Source organism: Xyrauchen texanus, chromosome 25 (genome assembly GCF_025860055.1).
Source record: "Xyrauchen texanus isolate HMW12.3.18 chromosome 25, RBS_HiC_50CHRs, whole genome shotgun sequence".
Taxonomy (NCBI): domain Eukaryota; kingdom Metazoa; phylum Chordata; class Actinopteri; order Cypriniformes; family Catostomidae; genus Xyrauchen; species Xyrauchen texanus.
In genome coordinates this window covers 27,795,480-27,816,856 of record NC_068300.1, presented here as the reverse complement: position 1 = coordinate 27,816,856, position 21,377 = coordinate 27,795,480, and the positions used below count along the sequence as shown (strand labels likewise).

At 36.8% G+C, this 21,377-nt stretch overlaps 1 protein-coding gene across 1 annotated transcript in view; it reads left to right on the top strand.

Annotated features, from left to right (window-relative positions):
* Positions 1-11,910, top strand: part of LOC127619120 (solute carrier organic anion transporter family member 4A1-like) — a 43,061-nt gene extending 31,151 nt beyond the window's left edge. Inside the window, exons 5-11 of the mRNA XM_052091884.1 lie at positions 59-170; positions 850-1,004; positions 3,650-3,865; positions 4,823-4,977; positions 6,509-6,684; positions 7,295-7,508; positions 7,763-11,910. Of these exons, the coding sequence (XP_051947844.1) occupies positions 59-170; positions 850-1,004; positions 3,650-3,865; positions 4,823-4,977; positions 6,509-6,684; positions 7,295-7,508; positions 7,763-7,855 (1,121 nt within the window). The 3' untranslated portion in view covers positions 7,856-11,910. The remainder of the gene's footprint in view (positions 1-58; positions 171-849; positions 1,005-3,649; positions 3,866-4,822; positions 4,978-6,508; positions 6,685-7,294; positions 7,509-7,762) is intronic.
* The last annotated feature ends 9,467 nt before the right edge of the window (positions 11,911-21,377 follow it).

Sequence of the window (21,377 nt, the reverse complement as noted above, 5' to 3'; positions counted from 1 at the left end):
GTACTAATCTCAATTGTGTTAGTGTGAATAACTGTCTTCATCTCACATTCTCTTGCAGGCTCTCAGCGATATGTGGCCATGCGTGTCTCAGAAGCCCACCACCTGAAGGATGGCAGCCAGCTGACCGCGTCTGATCCTCAGTTTGGAAAAACAGTGAAGGACATGCCAAGGTATGAACACATGAACAGAGAGAGAACATTTGCTAGGGCTGCTTTCCCCTGCTTTTGTTCAAAGGTATTTAAAGTTTGCATTTCTTTGGTTATCTACCACATCACCCTGTCTGTTAACAACCATTTGGTTAACGTTAACATCTGATGTGTTTCTATTTAGTCAGTCAGTTGATGGGAAGGTGCTGAGGTTGTCATTATCTAGTTTGCCAAGTTCTGCCAATTCTGTGAAGGGTCCCTAGATTATTAATCTTTAAAGTTCAGGGTATTAGCACCTTTCAATGTCATTTTTGTCTAATTGTGTCAGACTAAAAACTGAAACAAAGTCCTGTTCACACATCTCCCATCCATACTTTGGTGAACTAATGCTGCATAGGCTGTTGGGTAGTAGTTATTCTCAGCCTCAGATCCCCTCGGACCATCTGATCCCATCGCATTCCCTCTCTCTACTACTGTACATTTATCAATAAAAAGTAGAGATCATTGGAATACCATGGTAACTGTGATCACTGGGTAGTAGAACAGTCAATAAATACTTTTCATGCAATTTTGGCTTAACATTCTCTAAGTTAAGGAAATTTATTTTGTTTATTTACATTTACATTCAAGTCTACATCTCCCTCATTTTCCACTTTTTTTATTATTATTTTTTGTATTTCTCCATATCTCTTTCTCTTTTTAGATCAATGCTGCTTCTCTTGAGGAACCCTACCTTTATCTTTTTGTGTCTTGCTGGAGCCACAGAGGCCACGCTCATAGCTGGGATGTCTACATTTGGCCCCAAATTTCTGGAGTCTCAGTTTAGCCTGAGTGCTTCAGAGGCAGCAACTTGGTTCGGTAGAGTCACAAAAAATGTCAGCCAAACCCACTGCCACAGCCTCTTACTCATATTATAAGCTTATAGTTTTGGGGAGATTGAGGTTACTTCTCACACAGGGAAGTTGTCACAGGGGCTATACAGTATCTCAGTAATTCTAAGGTTAAAAGCCCAATTATACAAATGTGTGTTAACTCTAGTAGTAGTTTTGAATGTTGCTCTCAAAAACCTTTTTCAAAACCCTCTTAAATAAGAGTTTTATATTCCAATTACATTATATTTTTGTTATAGCTCTTGGGTAAACAAGTAAAAATACTAAAAGCACACTGGCATACATTAAGTTAAGGATCAAAAGTATTCTTAAGACAAGGGTATTATCCACATATGTAAAGTCAGGGTAAGCTATCATACTTGTTATAACTTTTATAATTTATTAGCAGTATTTTTATAAAGGAAAATTGGCCACAACTAAGGTTTAAAACCTGTCTATATTACATTTTTACATTTTTGCTTTTTCATCAATTGTTTTGAGCTTGTTTTGATGTTTACAGCATTTGTGGCAATGTTGATTACCACAAAAATGTATTGACTTGCCCCTCATTTTCTTAACCCTCTGGGGTCTGAGGGTGTTTTGGGCCTTGGAGAAGTTTTGACATGCCTTGATATTTGTGCTTTTTTCAGTTGCTTAAAAACACATCAATGGCTAAAGTCTGATAACACTGTATTCAACACAAACTGAACTACAATAATATGTGAGCAACATGTGTGTACATGTTTGTATTTTTGAGAAAATAACATTTATGCGTGATTTTTGAAAAACAAAATGTTTAAGTCATTGAAATAAGGCCATATAACACATACTAAACATTTGTCTACAAGACTTTTGAGAACTGGATCTTGTAGCCTAGAGTTTTTGCTACAAAATTATGTGAAAACCATCATGATCACTCAATATACTATATATTAACAATATAGTAATTTAACTTTTGTAAAACACTTTTAGTGTTTGAAAGGTCATATGCGAGGAGGCGTGAACTATCATGAATATGGATTGTAATTCACACCTGAGGAGACAAAAGACCCCTCCCCTGGGCCTATCAATGAGGAATGTGACAAAGAGAATGAATGTGAGGAGACTTAATGATCAAAATCAAGTTTTAATTTAAAAGAATTAATCTGACTATACATTTTCTTTACATAAAACTTTACTTAATTTTAGACCTACACTACCAGTCTCTTCTGCTCACCAAGACTGCATATATTTGATCCAAAATACAATAAAAACATTGATATTGTGAACTCTTTTTACAATTTAAAAGAACAGTTTTCTATTTGAATATATTGTAAAATGCAATTTGTGATCAAAGCTGAATTTTCAGCATCCTTACAGCAGTCTTCAGTGTCACATGATCCTTCAGAAATCATTACAAGATGGTGATTTTCTAATATGGGCATATATAAAGGGCATTTTACTCATTAACAACTGAACACATATTTGCAAGCACAAGCTTTGTTGATGATAATGAGGCAGCATAATCACTTGTCAAAATATAATATAAACATTCATATTATTTATAAATCATAATACATATCATATTTATATCATACAGCATACAATATAAATACCTGCTTTAGCCAAAACAGCATTTAAATGTTACTAAAACTTGCTTATTAGGACATATTTCAAATGTCAATACTCTGAAATCCTGGCTGGCAAGTCTTGAAACAGTCCCACTAGTAAAATATGTACATATATAAAATAGCATGTCAACTAATGAAAACTAAATGACTTACTCATCTGAAATTGTATCCTCGGCTGGATCAAGTCACTCTTCAAAATACAAACGTTCATCGGAGTCCCGCTCTTCTTCTGAGGAAAATTTTAACTCTTCGTCACTATACAGGAGTTTCCTCGCATGTGTATCTTGAGGTCTTTCAAACGTGCAGATAAGTGAATGAATTTGTTGTTTTTAAGGCACAGTCAGGGGCATTTCCCATTTGCATTGATTGTCTTAGCACATTAGCGTATGAATGGCGTGCTGTGCTGTTGAGTGTGATCACATTAGAGATAATTAGCTGAGCCAGGAAAACTGTAAATCGCTTTGTTTCATACAGATTATATTGCAGGAGAATATTTGTTTTAAATTTGAATTGTTTTATTTAAAAGTAGACATTTTAAGCTTTCTTTAGACACATGTTTCATGTTTGTGTGATAAGTATTCGCGTAGTTTCAGTTCATTTTTGTGACTTGTTTGATATATTATCGCAAACCCAGAGACTGCTGAAAGCTCACCCTTTTTATTTTCTTTATTTTACAAAAGCACAAGATTTTGTTGTTATTGTGAGTGTACACAAATAAAAGTAGACCCTTTATAGTCTCTAATGATGTCTTGCACTTATCTGTATGCCCCAAAATGCCAGAGAATTTTATGTTGTTTCCGCTGTAATGACGAAAAAAATCCAGCAGGACGTGCCGGCGCATCTGTCAACACCAGAGGGTTAAATAAAGCTAAAATCTGGGTTCCAGTGTGGCACTTACAATGGAAGTGAATGGGGCCCAATTAGTAAACATTAAAATACTAATTGTTTGAAAAGTATATGGTCGTTGCTCACAGGTCAAACTAAACAAATATATTGAGAACCCCCCTTTTTAACTCCATTCTAGGGTATATGGTGGTGCCAGCGGGCGGTGGTGGCACCTTCCTGGGTGGCTACATTGTAAAGAAGCTAAACCTCCGCTGTCGTGGGATCATCCGTTTCTGCATGCTGTGTGCGCTGGTCAGTCTGATGGCCATCTTCATCTTTCTGCTACACTGTCCTAATGTGCCCATGGCAGGAGTGACTGCTCCCTACTACAGCAGTTTACCTCAAAACCACTACAGCTCCCCCTACCTGCAGATAGACAGCCAGAGTCACAACAGCAGGTACTGATCATTTCACAGGGCCGCAAAACGATACAATCAACTGCAAAAATGCACGAAAGCTAGCTTATCATTTATAGCTTCTATTTATCACCCAGAGCAGATATTATCACTACAGATAAAGAGGCTGGATGGATGTGGATATTTAGGGATTATCTACAGCTAGGGGGTCATTATCTGATAAGTAAACCCTGGCTGGGTGATCAAGTTTTGTATCACACTGAAGACATTTATTTAGCAATAATGTCTGGTTGACTGTGCATTATTTTACACATCTACTTACCAAAGTAAATAAATGGATATCAAATATTGATTTGACTTGAAATAATATGAGAAGAAAGAGACCACAGAGTGATTTAAGAGATAGGTTGCCAGGAACAATGGTAAAATACAGTATACAGTTTAGTAGTCTATATAGTAGTTTAGTACTGAATAACACAGGAAATGATTTAAATTAAATGAATGTTTCGTGTTCAGTACAAGTTAAGCTCAATCAACAGCATTTGTGGCATAATATTGATTACCACAAATATAAATGTTTAATTGCTTCTCCTTTAAAAAAAAGCAAACATTAATTAATGTAAGTGCTTTTATAAAATTATAAGCTCTACATTTCTGCCTTTTTTAAACCCTCCAAAAACTGTAAACCCTTCCATTGTAAGTGCCTCATTGTAACAGATTTTTACTTATTTCAAAGAAAAGGAGGGACAAATCGAAATAATTTTTTTGTGGCAATCAACATTATGCCACAAATCCTGTCGATTAAGCTTAACCTGTATTGAACACGGAATATTCCTTTAATTCTAGAGTAGGAACAAGGGAACTGAGTGACGATGTATTATTGATTATTGAGGCATAAAGAAATTTAAAATAAACATTCTTCTCTTTTTATCTCTCTCTTTATCTCAGCCTGTCAGAGCCGGGCAGCCTGACCGTGGGCTGTAACGTTGGATGTCACTGTGTTAAGGATTTGTTTAACCCTGTGTGTGGTACAGATGGAGTGATGTATTTCTCTCCCTGCCATGCCGGCTGCAGGTCCATTAACCACACATACAGCCCCAGGGGTAGACAGGTACACTGTCTCACTTAAACTCATTTACCAACATGATCACTCTTCACTCCTAAAATATGTAACTGTATTTACTTGGGCTGCATTTACACTGCAAGTCCTAATGGTTTTGATTATCTGACGTGGACGTATGTGTTTTTGTCTCATCTGTTTACATTCACTTTATACAAACCGACTTTGCTTACATGAATACCAAAAAAATTCAGTGCTGTGCTGCCCAAATTGATATTTACCACACTCCCAGTTGAGCTCTATCTGTCTCAAAGTGTGCAAGTAATGGATTCCCTTGTTGTTATACATTGGCTTTTACTAGATTTGATCATAACAGGCTGGGAGACTACAAGAAAGAATAGGTACAATAATAAAAAATAACAATAATGGGTCATTTGACATGCAGATGCAAGGGATTTCAGTATTATTAATATAAACAACAAAATAAATGCATAGAAATGTTGCTTTCGCTCTTATCGTTTACTTAAACGTGTACTCCATTATTTACATGCAACAATGATGAAAACTAAAAGAATATGTCACCTGCTACATCGTTTTGAGATCTACGTACTAAAGTGAAAAGGAGCATTTTAACGAAATAATCAGTGTTGTGCAAGTCACTTAAAATGGTAATCCACTACCAATTACTAATTGTTTGTCTTAAATTGTAATTAGATAACTTATTACTTTATTGTAAATGTAATCACATTACTAATTACTTTTAACTCATTTTCTTAAACACTTTTCTGCTTAACAAATTTGTTCCACATAAATAATATATTAGAAATATACATAACCATATAATGTACTTAAAAGTAATTAAATTAATTGAAAGTAACTGTAATCTACAATAATTTAAAATGTAATGCAGTACACTATTTTGGCTAAAAATAAGTAGATGACAGTAATTTTTTAAGTTGTAATTGTATTACATCCAACACTGGTTGTAATTTACATGTTTCTATCCCAAACCGTTTCTGAGATACAATCATTTGATAGAACTGGAAGATTCTTCTGAGCTAATGATGGAGGTTGCACATCCACAAGTAAAAATACTTCTACTATATTCAGCGTTCCCATTTAAATTGACAGTAGACACACCACATTTAAAAACATTTACTGTATAGTTTAAACTTAATTATAACATTGGTATGATTTTAAAGGTGACACTTTGTTTTATTAAAAATAATAGGAAGCCCAAAATGGCCCATTGCGACTTATGACTCATTTTGATGGAGCGCATATGTCAGATAAGGATACGAGTGTTTGGATTTAAGTCAGCTGGCCAGATATCACATACGTATCGGATTTTAACCATATTTGAAAGTGGCCCAAATCAGATGCTAAGAATTCAGAATTTATGCATGCTACAAGATCGGATCTGCGCAAGATGTCTGTGGGGGGATTTATTGGTTGACAGTGTAAATGCAGACTCCGATGATTAAATGAAAACATGGAGACATTAATTGTATTAAATTCACCGAAGATCAAATTAGTCTTATTCTTAATTGAATTTTGTCCATGTGTATTTATGCATTCACAGGTGTTCACTGGTTGTAGCTGTATAGTAGGGAATGTGTCATGGGGAGAGGAGGGTTTTGCTGAAGAAGGGAAGTGTGTGTCATCCTGCAATCACATGCCAACCTTCCTCACCTTCTTTTTTGTTGTCATCTTCTTCACGTTCCTTTGCAGCATCCCTGCACTCACTGCCACGCTCAGGTATATATTATATACAACCAATATATACACTCCCTAAGCACTTAATAAGGAACACCTGTACACCTCACATTCATGTGATTATCTAATCAGCCAATCGTGTGGAAGCAGTGCAATGCATAACATCATGCAGATACGGGTCAGAACCCGTTAATGTTCATATCAACAATCAGAATGGAGAAAATAAATGTGATCTCAGTAATTTCAACCGTGGCATAATTTTGCATGCCAGATGGGCTGGATAGGGCAGAACAGTCTCTAAAGTTTACTTTGAATGGTGTTAAAAACTAAAAACATTCAGTGGTCAACAGTTCTTCAGACAGAAACGTCTTGTTGATGAGAGAGGTCAACGGAGAATGGCCAGACTGGTTCGAGCTAACAGAAAGGCTACGTTAACTTCAATTACCACAATTGTATTGAACAGCATAACATCTCAGAATGCACAACACGTCGAACCTTGTGGCGGATGGGCTATAACAGCATATAATGTAACTGGATGTAAATTTTTGAACAGGATGATTTGTGTAAATTTCTATAATTATTATTCTATGATTTTTATTATTTTTAATTTGTCATTAAATATCAATGTCAAGTTCTTTGTCTTCCCCTACAGGTGTGTTCCTGACAGTCAAAGATCATTTGGACTTGGAATCCAGTGGATTGTAGTAAGAACACTAGGGGGGATCCCTGGACCCATAGCGTTTGGTTCAGTGATTGACATCTCTTGTCTGCTGTGGGAGGAGCAGTGTGGGGAATATGGCTCCTGTTACCTGTACCATAACTCGGCTATGAGCCAGTACTCACTCATTGCAGGCATCATCTACAAGGTTGCAAAAATTACTCTTTCTCATTAGCTTTAATAAAACCGTTTCACAATGTTCAATATTTTTGTCTGTGTGAGTACCTTATATGCATCATTTTGTTCGGAAATGCTTTTGCATCATCGTACCACCAAAACAGGAAACCCCCCCCATTCAAACAGACTTCAAACCTGGGTCAGCACAAAAAACCTGTTGTGTTAGTGACATACTTCATCAGTTCTCTTGAATTGTGTTTAATCTAATTCCTCTCTCTCACTCAGGTTTTAGGCACTCTATTCTTCTTGCTGGCCAGCGTACTTTACCAGCCACCACCTGAGTCTCCTCAGAGCAGCTGTGAGAGCACAGATGTGTGAGGACATGACCTGCCAATCAAAGACCTTCCCCCTGAAATCATCTCCAACCCACATGCCAAGTTATGGCCCCAGACTGCTAATACACTGACACCTAAACTGAAAATGTGAGAGTATACATTTGTGTGTGTGAATAAGATCAAACCATTATGGTTCACTGTGCCAATTTCTTTCCAGCTCTACACTGTTCAGACCCTTCATGCAGTTATGTGCCTGTAATTCTCATATACGTTCATCTCCTCACCAGCCTAAGTGTCTTTTATTAAAAACAAGAGACATAGCATCTTTTATAGCCTCTCTGTCACAATGAGTGACCAAAGGTCAGAGTTGAAATGTCGCAATGGGACCAAAAGTGCTGCAGGGGTTATTTGTGAAAGGTGTTTCAATTCTAGATTGTTTTAAATACAAGATCTAACAATAAAACATTTCACATTTTCACCACATCATATGAGTTAAAAATGCATAGCCTACCAAAAAAAAACAATATTAATTTGAGAAAATACAATGGGTTTATAATGAGATCATGTTGTTTAGATATAATAAAAAAAAAATTTTTTTTAAAAATGCAATTTTCTAAGGCAAAAGCCATATAGTTGAATTCAGAAGTTTACATGCACTTTGTCATTAAAGTAATTAAAACCCATTTTTTTATCCACTCCACAGATTTAATATTAGCAAACTATAGTTTTGGCAAGTCATTTAGGATATCTACTTTGTGCCTGACACATGTAATTTTTCCAACAATTGCTTACAGACAATTGTTTGACTTTTTATTGACTATATCACAATTCCAGTGGGTCAGACATTTACATACACTAAGTTAACTGCTTTTAATCAATTTGGAAAATTCCAGAAAATTATGTCAATTAGCCAATTAGCTTCTGATATGCTAATTGGTTTCAATTGGAGGTGTACCTGTGGATGTATTTTAAGGCCTATATTCAAACTCAGTGCCTCTTTGCTTGACATCATGGGAAAATCTAAATAAGTCAGCCAAGACCTCAAATAATGTGTAGACCTCCACAAGTCATCCATGGGAGCAATTTCCAAATGCCTGAAGGTACCACGTTCAGCTGTACAAACAATAGTATGCAAGTATAAACACCATGCCATCAGGAAGGAGATGCATTCTGTCTCCTAGAGATGAATGTAGTTTGGTGCGAAAAGAGCAAATGAATCCCACACTTTGTGAAGATGCTGGAGGAAACAGGTAGGCAAGTATCTATATCCACAGTAAAACAAGCCCTATAGCGGCATATCCAGAAAGGACTACAGTTTGCAAGTGCACATGGGGACAAAGATCTTTCTTTTTGGAGAAATTTCTTCTGGTCTGAGGAAACAAAAATGTTACTGTTTGGACATAATGACCATCGTTATGTTTGGAGGAAAAAGGGTGAGGCTTGCAAGTCTACTTCACAAAATAGATGGCATCATGAGGAAGGAAAATGATGTGGATATATTGAAGCAACATCTCAAGACATCAGCCAGGAAGTTATAGCTCATCCCAAATGGTTCTTCAAAATGGACAATGATCCCAAGCATACCTCCAAAGTTTGGCAAAATGGCTTAAGGACAACAAAGTCAAGGTACTGGTGTGGCCATCCCAAAGCCCTGACCTCAAGCCGTTAAAAGAAATTGTGGGCAGAACTGAAAAAGCATGTGCGAGCAAGGAGGCTGACAAACCTGACTCGGTTACACCAGTTCTGTCTGGAGGAATGGGCCAAAATTCCAGCAAATTATTGTGAGAAGCTTGTGGAAGGCTACCCAAAACATTTGACCCAATTTAAACAATTTAAAGGCAATGCCACCAAATACTAACAAAGTGTATGTAAACCTCTGACCCACTGGGAATGTGATGAAAGAAATAAAAGTTGAAATAAATAATTCTCTCTATTATTATTCTGATATTATACATTCTTTTTTTTTCTCCCCAAATTGGAATGCCCAATTCCCAATGCATTCTAGGTCCTCGTGGTGGCGTAGTGACTCGCCTCAATCTGGGTGGCGGAGGACAAATCTCAGTTGCCTCCACATCTGAGACGTCAATCCTATCATATGACTTGAGTGCGTTACCATGGAGATATAGCGTGTGTGGAGGCTTCATGCTATTCTCCATGGCATCCACGCTTAACTCACCACGTGCCCCACTGAGAGCGAGAACCCCTTGTGACTCTACCCTCCCTAACAGCCGGACAAATTTGGTTGCTTAGGAGACCAGGCTGGAGTCACTCAGCACGCCCTGGATTCAAACTTGCGACTCCAGGGGTGGTAGTCAGCGTCTTTACTCACTGAGCTACCAAAGCCCTGACATTTCACATTCTTAAAATAAAGTATTGATCCTAACTGACCTAAGACAGGAATATTTTTTACAATTAAATGTCAGGAATTGTGAAAAAACTGACTAAGGTGTATATAAACTTCTGACTTCAACTGTTTATGATTAGAAAAAGAGCACTTATTATAAATATGATGAACCGAGATAAATAATATAAAACAGTACAGGTATTAAACTATTAAAAAAAAAAATTAAGATGGACTCAAATGTTGCTGAATTACACCTAAAGAAAAAGATGATAATTGGTTACAAACTGTGCCTTTAAAGAGTTTAGCACCAGTTGGTATGACTATAGATAAAGAGATTATAGTTCAAGAAAATATTCATTGTATACTTTGTCACCAAATTTGCAAATCTCTCTAAATTGAACTTTAAAACATTCACTTTACTCATGGAAATATACAACATCTTAACCATGTACAGCATTGAACTATGTGCCATTAAGTCAAGTTTTGTCCTGTAATGCCACATTAGGCAGTTCTAGTCCAGATTCTGCCAGCATGTGTCATTCTTGTATTTGATTTCATACATTTTGAAAATCTTTCACATTTTATTTTAAAATGTGCCAAAATACTGTAGCTCAGGACTGAGAGGCTTTGTGATGTGAGATCACATAGAGATGCAAATGAGAGATGGAGGAGGAGCAAGTTTTCAAATGAATCTTTTGTACTTCTATTGCACGTTGAGTCCGATATTGCATAGAGAAAGAAAGATACTCTCCAGGATAGGATATTCCTGAAAAGCATTTCACCTTGAGATTACACAGAAAATTATTCTAAGAGCTATTCAGCTGCATTTTTGTGAAACAAAAAATGTGTTAAGCTAAATAGGAATAATCTCTTTGTGATTATTAATGGAATAGTTCGCCAAAAAATGAAGATTCATAAACATATACATTTTTCTTTCTTATTTGGAACACGATGATATATATTGAACACAGCTTTTTTTTATATATATACATTAAAGTGAATGGTGACTTGAGTTCTGCCTAACATCTCTTTTTTTTATCTTCTGTAGAAAAAAGTAATATGGGTATGAAACATTCGGGTAAAAGATGACAGAGTAGTCCCTAAAACAGCAGAGTCTGTTGAGGTTTGCTCTGGTTGAACATGGCACTACCCTGTTTGAAATAAGCAGTCGAGCTGCTTGAGTCCAAATATGAGAAGCATAACTGATAACGGCTTAATAAACATAATTTCCTTTAATTATTTAAGTGCTATTAAATGCATCTCACCAATGATACTTTATGTGAAGGTTTTCTATTTATTAAATGCCTTGGTTATAATACATTTTGTCAGATTGTACCAGCCTGAATGAGTGTTTATTATTTTGCACATTTTTGAATTTCCCTAATGTGAAGGATTTCTGCTTAATTTACATTGATGGCATACCATGAATGAAAAAGATGCACTCGAAAATTGAGGATTTGCACAGTTAATTCAAACATGCAACAATGAAAGACTAATGTGATGCTGAATGGTATTTTAATTTCTGTTGGTTCATATATTGGATTTTTTACACCAATGACTGAAAGAAACATGTCTCCTAAATTACTTGTTTTGTCCCAAAAAAGGATTTTGTGAGTTGGCCTGTTATTGTCTTTATTGATATATGTTCATATGAATTAAGATTTCTTGACACTGTTTCTAATCACAATGCAATTAGTTTTGGTACTTTCTTTGTCAAGTAATTTTTTATGCAAATGTTTCAAATAAAAGTTGTAAGTAACAACACAAAAGCAAAACAAATCTCATGGGTTTATTGAGAACTGTGTACATGTTTTACTCAAAACACCATTGCATTGTGGATATAAGTAAGACTAAAAAATGAATTGTGTAATTGGCTGTTGGATTATATTTCTTTTTTGTTGGTACCACTAGATGTCACTGGTGATTCAGTGCTGTCAATTTTGCTCAGCAACTGAACTGACAAGGGGTCACATTATAAGGAAAGAAAGGGATGTTTCACAAAATGCAAAATGTGTGACTACACAGATAAAGATCGTTTAAAATCATGCACTGATGTGTAGATATGTTCAAAACATGGATTATGTTAGAAAATGCCATATTGAAATGTCACAATGTGGGTGATTTACTATGATGATGGTCTGCAATTCTCTCTTTCACTTTCTTATCATTAGATTATCAAATCTATTTGAAATCTAAATGCTGAACTATAAATATATTACACGTAAAGCAAAAGTTAGAGCTGAATATAAATAGTACCTGTGATCAGACCAAAAAATTCCTCTGAAGTAAGAAATATCAAAGATGGTGGATTTCGTAGGTCATTGCAAAAGGGATGGATAATCTTTGGAAGTAGGATGAGAAACATCCTCAATGACTTGTATTAACAATATAGGCTAAATTTAAGATGTGTGGTTTGAATTCACAAGCATGATTCACATTTCTGTATATTGGAGTAGACTAACAGCCTGTGTGGAATGCAGTGAACAAGGACAAGCAAAATAATATTAACCGTCCCAGTGCTCTTATACTAAATATCATCACCCTTAGTAGTTTGCAAAAAATAAATATAAAAACAGCCCCAAAACATTAAAGATCCAGCACCACATTTAACCGTGAGCATTGGGTACTTCATCATTTCTGTGTGCGCCAAACCCATCTCTTTCGCTGCCAAAAAGCTTTTTTTGTTTCATCTGACCATAGAACCACATTTGAAGTTTCAGTAGTGTCTGACAAACTGTAGACGCTTGAGTTTGTTGTTGGATGAGAGAAGAGGCTTTTTTTCTTGAAACCCTCCCAAACAACTTGTGGTGATGTAGGTGATTTCTGATATTTTTATGAGACTTTCTGACCCCAAGACCCAACACATTTCTGCAATTCTCCAACTGTGACCCTTGGAGAATTTTTGGCCACTTGAACCATTCTCCTCACTGAGCATTGGAATATTGTAGACACATGTCCTTTTCCAAGCCAATTGCTTTGGCAATTTTCTTTTAGCCACTTCCTATTTTGTGAAGCTCAACAACATGTTGCCTCGCATCAGAACTATTCTTTGGTCTAACCCACTGTGATTGATAATTAAGGGAATTTGGCCTGTGTGTTACCTCATATTTATACCCCTTTGAAACAGGAAGTCATGGCTGAACAATTTCATGATCCTTGGCACCCAGTTGCATTAAAACAAATGTTTAAATACGAATGGGAATATACTTCAGATATATTTTACTCATATTAATTTCTAGGGCTGCCAGTAATTTGTGGCAAATGTGTTTTGGAGAAAAATATTTATTTAAAAATGAGATATTTCCCCTTTTTCAATTGTTTTTCTTCAATTAAAGGAATGAAAGATCAAAAGTATAAACAATGCAGTTTTTTCTTCACAGCCTTCTTTGCTCATATTTAACAAGGGTGCCAATATTTTTGGCCACAACTGTATATATATATATATATATATATATATATATATATATATATATATTGCAAACATATATATATATTTTGCAAACAAATATATCCTGTATTCATTCCTTGTCTTCTGATATTTTCCCAGTGAAACATGATCACACATAATGCCGTTAATTGAGCATTGCTTGAGCATAACTAATGTTTTTACAGCTTAGCAATATATTAAATTAAGGTTACAGGTGGATTATAATATCCATCAAGTGAGTGATTCCACAATCAAAATTTCCTCACTTTTATTTTTTAGAAAATATTGCTCTGATAAATTTTGAATGAGAGGCTTACCTGAGAGGCACAGACACAGTGCGACTGAATTACATATATATCACCTGCTCAGCATCATTGCTCAAGGCAGACACTTAATGAATCAATCTGCTTTTTAATGCAAAAAGTAAGTTTAACACTATTAATGATGCAAGCATGTATACACAATAATTGCAAATTAATCTTCCCCTAAAAGGATTATGAGCGAGTCTTAGTTTGCAAGTGTAATTGTATGTATGAGCACGCATGTATTATTTGAAACTGATTTAATCCATTACTAGGTTATTTGCATTAAATGCACTCTTTGTGTTTTACTTTACCAAGTATCACATTCATATATTTTTGGGGTGCTTCAATTTGGTCAATTCCAGCCCTTATATCAGCCTGCAGTAAGTGTACACTAGACTAGGGATCTTGATTTAAATGCCAATTGTGCCTTTGAGCATTGGTGTAGAATACAATGCTTTGAAGGGGATGAAAAGCCCCCTTGAAATAAATTGAGTATGAGATACCGGTAAGGCTAGCAACGGTGTGACGTGAGCCTGTTACAATCAGGCAAAGAACCGAAGCCCCCCTCAGTTGTACATACAAGTTGTACAAACACACATCATTACTGCTGTTTCACTGCACAGTGAGGACAAGATGAAGAGTGGTGCTGCCCAACAGACCATTTTTCATTATTGGTCGAAGAGGAACTGAAAAAAACAAAATAAAACTTGTACTCTTAAGGAGGTAGGATAATACTGTCAGGGGCAGAGTTATGATTTCCGAGGCCCCAAGCAACTTTCCAACGGGGGGGGCCTGGGGCGATAGGGCACAAAAATTATATCTCACTATTTTTCAGGCTGTTGACGATATTCTAAACGTATCTTGATAATTGTCCATTAGCTCATTTTAAATCAGATTTTTTTTTTTCTTTTTTCATTCTTACAGCCATTGTAGCCAGGCAGATTCAGAGGCAGATTTCAAAAACTCTCCATCCCTTTTGCAATGACCTGCGAAAGCCACTGTCTTTGATATTTTCACTTCAGAGGAATCATGTTTTAGGTCTGATCAGAGGTGCTATTTATATTCAGCTCTACCTTTTGCTTTATGTGTAATATATTTAGGGTTCAAGATTTAGGTATAGATTTGATAATCTAATGATAAGAAATTGAAGGAGAGGAGAAGTGCAGACCATCATCATAGTAAATCACCCACATTGTGACATTTCAATATGGCATTTTTCTAACATAATCCATGTTTTGAACATATCTACACATCAGTGCATGATTTTAAATGATCTTTATCTGTGTAGTCACACATTTTGCATTTTGTGAAACATTCCTTTCTTTCCTTATACCTTGACCCCTTGTCAGTTCAGTTGGTGAGCAAACTTTACAGCACTGAATCACCAGTGACATCTAGTGGTACCTTCCATGAGCGTGTGGACCTATGATCTCACCCAAGGATTCCCACACACTCTGTATTGCCTCGTGGTCAGACATACACAGGCTGCAGTTGCAAATCCCCAGAGTTGCCCACACTTTTCCCGGTTCGTATTCCAAGTTTTGGAAAGGAGGGGGTGGGTCGAATAGTAGGGATCCCCCAACCCAGCTGCAGGAATAGCGCAACTGTTTAAAGTTTCCACCGATCTGCCTCCTCTCTTTGAATCTGCCCCTTTGGCAGGGGACATGGAAGAAGAGGAAGAGGATTTCAGTGATGATAACCTTTTGGAGGACGAAGGTGAGGAGGATGAGGATAATGCCATTCTCCCGCTCATTCTTTTCCGGGCAGCGCAATGGATGCACCCCCTCCTGTCCAGGGAGAGCTGGACCTAGTTGAAATTTGTTGATGGGGGGCAGCCAAACTCTCCATCGATTGGCCTTCACAGCAGGTGGGCTAGCGTGCAGAGAGAGACCTCCGGTCGAGGCATCAGTGGTGAATCACCTCCACCCCGAATGTCGGTCAGCTTTTCAGTCCGCTCCCCCTTCATTGCTGGGACAGATGGAGAGATTGTTGGCTTCCATTTATCAGAAGATCTATCCAGGTGTGTGGATTTGCAGAACCTCAACAAACACCTCAGAATTTACAACTTCAAAATGCTCATGCTAAAAATGCTCTCTCGATTTGTTCATCCCAGAGACTGGCTTACATCAGTCAATCTGAAAGATGCATATTTTCATATTGGTGTTTAACCGTTACACAGACAATTCCAAAGGTTTGCTTATCAGGGAGTAGCCTATGAATTTTTGACGGTACCTTTCGGACTGTCATAAGCACTGAGAGTGTTCAGCAAGTGTGTGGAAGTAGCGCTAAAACCGCTGATATTAACAGTCTCAGAGTGTCTGCTTACATAGATGATCTACTTCGCTGTGCTCCAAACGAGACAAAGAGCTTTCTGGTGCCCATGCAGGAAATAATATAACTGGGTCTCCGATCTGTATCGAACGTTTCTGTCAGAGGAATGCATCGGATCGATTCGCAGCTGTTTGTCCCTTTTTCAGAAAGGGAAAAAAGTCTTATTCAGACTGTGTCTACAACGCCTATTGGGTCTGATGGCCTCGACGTCATCAGTCATTCCATTGGGACTTTTTCCTTCACAGGGGAATCCCTTTGGGAGCTGTCTCTCTGGGCAAAGTGGTGATGACAGATGCATCACTCACAGGTTGGGGCGCAGTGTGCAAAGGCAGAATAGTGAATGGGGTTTGTCCCGCGACACTATGCAACATGCACATACAATTTCAGGAGTTACTGACATTGTTCCTTCAAGACCACAATATCCTAGTCAGATACTAAAATAAGACAACATTTGCATACATAGACAAGGGGGCACACGTTCACAGCGACTTCACAGCTTGGCACAAAAGCTGATTGTGCTCTGTTTGAGCCCTTGGCAAAAGTCACTATAAGTTTCTGACTTTAAAATGGCCATCTAGTAGAATTAGCATTTTTTAAAAGGGTTGGTGATTTTCATGCCCTGTCGATCAATCCCTTATGTATGTATTTTGCACTAGGGTGTTTAAGACTGGTGTTAAAACCTCATTTGGGCTATTTGCCCAGGGTTGTTTCTACATAATTTTGCTCACAGACTATTAATTTTAAGGCTTTCTATCCTCCCCCAGTTGAGTCAGAGAAGCATGAAATATTGCATATGCTTTGCCCAGTTTGGCCTAAGTCAGAAAATTTGTTTGTGTGCTTTGGTGTCCGCAACACCAAACCGGGGTGTTCCGGTGTCCAAGCAAAGGTTGTTTTATTGGCTTACTTCAAGCGCTTATGAAGCATGCGGTTTACCTTTGCCTTCGGGTATTCGAGCCCATTCTACGAGGAGCATTGCATTCTCATGGGCTTTGGCTAAATGTGGATCCTTGGAGGACATATGTAAGGTGGCAGGGTTGTCCTCTCTGCATACATTTGTTCGATTTTATAATCTGGATAAGGGGTTGACTCCTGCTTCCGAGGTTCACTTTGTTAGAACAGGAGTAAACTCATATATTTTTTTTATTTTTTATCAAAATGTATAATTGTTTTATTCAGATGCATTAGCTCGCTTGTGTGCAGTGGTGGACAGTAACGAAGTAAATGTAATTCGTTACTGTACTTAAGTAGCTTTTTTGCGTATCTGTACTTTACAGAAGTATTTAAATTTGGGGAGACTTTTACTTTAACTCCACTACATTTCAAAGTCAAATATCTTACTTTTTACTCTACTACATTTTCAAAATCAGTCGTTCCTTTTTATTTATGAGTGGATAAAAACGTAACTGGTCAAACGAGCCACCAATCACAGTACAGCGCATGCTTTGTTTTGAACTTGCCTTGGTGGCATCTACTAAGCGCGAACCAGGGGTGCGTTTACCAAAAGCATCGTTAGCCAACTATGGTCGCAAGTTCCGTCGTTATCATCATAGTTCAACGAGTCGGTGTTTCCCGAAACCATCGTTCCAACGAACATTCGCAAACAGCATCGCAGAGTTGTGTGGTTGGAACGACAGCTCTCGACCTGTGGTTAGAAGCAGAGTTCCTTGTTATTATAACATGTAGGCTTAATAAATTATTATCTTGAGCCAAATAAGCAAGATGACATTAAGTACAATCAGTATCTTTATTTAGAAGACATACAAATGTCCTTTATGTCTTTTAGTTTGTCAACAGATTTAAAGCACCGTTTTTGAAGAGTGCGCATGTGTGAACGTGCTCTAGTGCGTAAGAACGAGCCTATGATTGAATCTGGAAATAAAGCAAATAACTTAGAAAAATATGAGATAGTCCTCAGATGACATGTCCGTAATTTATAGCAAAACATCTAGCATTAATTAGATCGCAAACAGATTCATTAAAAGTAGTTTTTACTCCACCACATGTGTGACATCATTAACCAACGTGGTTGAACAACCAATTTGCGGTTTCGGGAAACAGTCGTGACTAGCAAGTTGATTTCTTCAACAGTGCATCGTACTACGGTAGTGGAGCAGTAAGTTACGTCGTTGTACCGGAAACGCGCCCCAGAGCCGTTAAATATGAGAGTTGCGAACATAGACAGTTGCGACAGTGATCTCGCCGCCGCGCGGTCACATGATTCGTGTAGCTCTCAATAGTTCCAAACAAATTGCGTTGCCAATGATTTTAAGCGGGGCAGAGAGCAGCAGCTATTATTGCAGCAATTATCGGTAACTATTGACGCATAATGTACACTGCTTATTATGTTGACACTAAAATGACTTGCATATAATAGCATTTTTTTTCTGGGGAGTAGCAGAAACACTGCATTAATACGTTTTTGTGTTTAATTTTGGAGGGAAATTGGCTGCTCCCATAACATAGAATAGAATATATATATATATATATATATATATATATATTTATTTAATGGCGTTGTGCAGGTTTATGTGAATGTATCATAACATTAAGATGTTAATAATTATGACCATAGACACTCGAGAAAAATATATACAGTAAATACTGTAAATGTATTATACCTTATGGGAACAGTCCCTTCCCTCCAAAATTAAACACACAAAAAATGTATTCAATTCAAATATATATATATATATATATATATATATATATATATATATATATATATATATACACCTAACTAATTAATGTCATTTTATTAATAGATTGGTGTGCCAAGAGTGACATTAGTCTTCATGTAGACTTATAGATTTAGAGTTAATCAAGAGTCTTGTGACAAATTATAATAGGACATTATGGCCATAAAAAATCATAGTACTTGGATACTTAAGTACATTTGAAGGCAAATACTTTTGTACTTTTACTCAAGTGAATGTTTAAAGGCAGCACTTCTACTTTTACTTGAGTAATATTTTACCTTGAGTATCTTTACTTTAACTCAAGTACATGGTATGTGTACTTCGTCCACCACTGCTTGTGTGCCGCTATATGCTTGCCACACAGGCGTAGACATTTGGCAGCTACTGTTTGCATGGTGTGAATGTATATCATTCCCAAAGCAATTATTACTCAGCTTGAGTTTCTACGAAAGGGAATGTCTCAGTTATTTGAAACATAACCCTGGTTCCCTGAGTGGGAATGAGATGCTGCGTAAGCTGGCCATACACTCTAACAGCTGCATAGGCTCGTGCCTTCCTGCATACAATCTGACTTGATGGCGCCAAAGTGAGCACTTTTATGGAGCCCGTGACGTAGCTACCAAGGGGTGTCGCTTAAGTGCCACCAGCCAATAAATTTGACCGTACAAGGGCTTTAGACAATGTGACAATCAGGACATGTCCCAATGCGATTATGCAGCATCTCGTTCCCCCTCAGAGAACCAGGGTTACGTTTCACGTAACCGAGTCGTTCTTTTTGGTTGTTTTTAAAACTGAATTTTGGCTTGCAATTGTAAAGTAACATAAAAATAAATAAATAAAAATAAATAAATGCAAGAGTACTTAATACCTTCGCTGGAAAAAGACAATATATTGCGATTTTCGCACTTCAGTGAATAGCACAACCATTTTAACTGTTCTAACTAAAAGAAATGTTTAACACATTTCTAAAAGATTATATGACACATTTTTCTTAGGTGACTGGAGAAATGGGGCTTGCCATCATGGGTAGAAATTTAATTATATTATAAATAAAAAAAATACAAATACAAATATTAAACAATAATAATAAAATGCAACATTTCATATGTTTTAGCTATGATTTTTGATACATTTAAAGCATCCTAGGTGAAGATAAGGATCGGTTGTTGTTTTTTTTTTTTTTTTCAAAAACAAAAATGTCTTAGTGTTCTAAAACCTTTGAATGTTGATGTGTAATGTAGAGGTATATTATAGATTATATCTCTGTAATCTTGGTCGAAACTGAACCTTCTGAACACATCTTCAAAAAAAAAAAAAAAAGCCAAATCTACTGGATATTTCACTTTATTTGAATGAAAGGGCATTTGCTGTCAGCCACGCTAAACAATGCCACCAGCATTGGGCGTTTGTGTTTGTCAAAATTCCAGAACAAATATTCTTGAAGAAGAATGCCAATACAAAAGGCACATTAATTACTTGTGGATGGTATTGTGAGAAAAGAAAATCTTACAAGTCTTCTGGTGCGTGGATTTGTGAATTAAGCTTGTGCAGATCTGTTGCGTGCATGTTTGGATCGGTTGCCCGTGGAATCCCGTGTCCATTTGTCGATTTGTTTCGTGAATGTGTTCTGGCCACTCACGTTTGTCACGTACTCCTTATACAGGGACAGATGGTCAGTCGGTTAAATAGAATACAGCTGACGATGCACATACACACAAAAACACTAATTTCATATGGTCATCGTCAAAGCAGGTTTTGTTAATGGTATTAGAGATCTATGGTGCTCGTGAAGCTGGCTGTAAAGGTCAGGCCTTTCATGTCAATCTAGCTCACAACAGCCTCTCCATATGTCATTGTGTGATCAAGATTAGAGAACATCAAGACGATAGCCAATGTCCCTCTGACACTCTCTTTCAAAAAGACACACAAATACACACACATACACATTTTCACACCTTCACTACCATGAACAAATAAAGCAAACCAATAGATATTTAAAGATTCATGTTCAGTTTAGACTTTCTGAGGGGTTAGTACTATGTTTGATTTACAGGAATGTTGTTTCAAAGGATGTTAATCCAGGAACACATCCTACTTGGCAAAACAGCCATTGTGCATGTGTAAAGAATCTCAGTAAATCAGTAAAGACTAAACTCCAGCAACAAATCCTTACATAATACACAATACATATTTTTTTTTATGATAATGATTGATAAATTCTGAGATTCTTGGCCTAAGAAGCTGCTGAGAAATCACAAAAAATAAACATCTTTTTCTGATTTGACCCATGGTGTAAATAAGGTGGCTCCTAAAAACTGCTTTTGTTTTGTTTGCAATAATGTCAATTGGATCTGAGTAAAGATTTTGTTGCTATGACAAAGCAATCTAAAGTTAAAGCATTACAAAAATATTTATCCTAGTGTCCACAAGCCTCTCCAAACAAATAAAACATAACAGTTGTA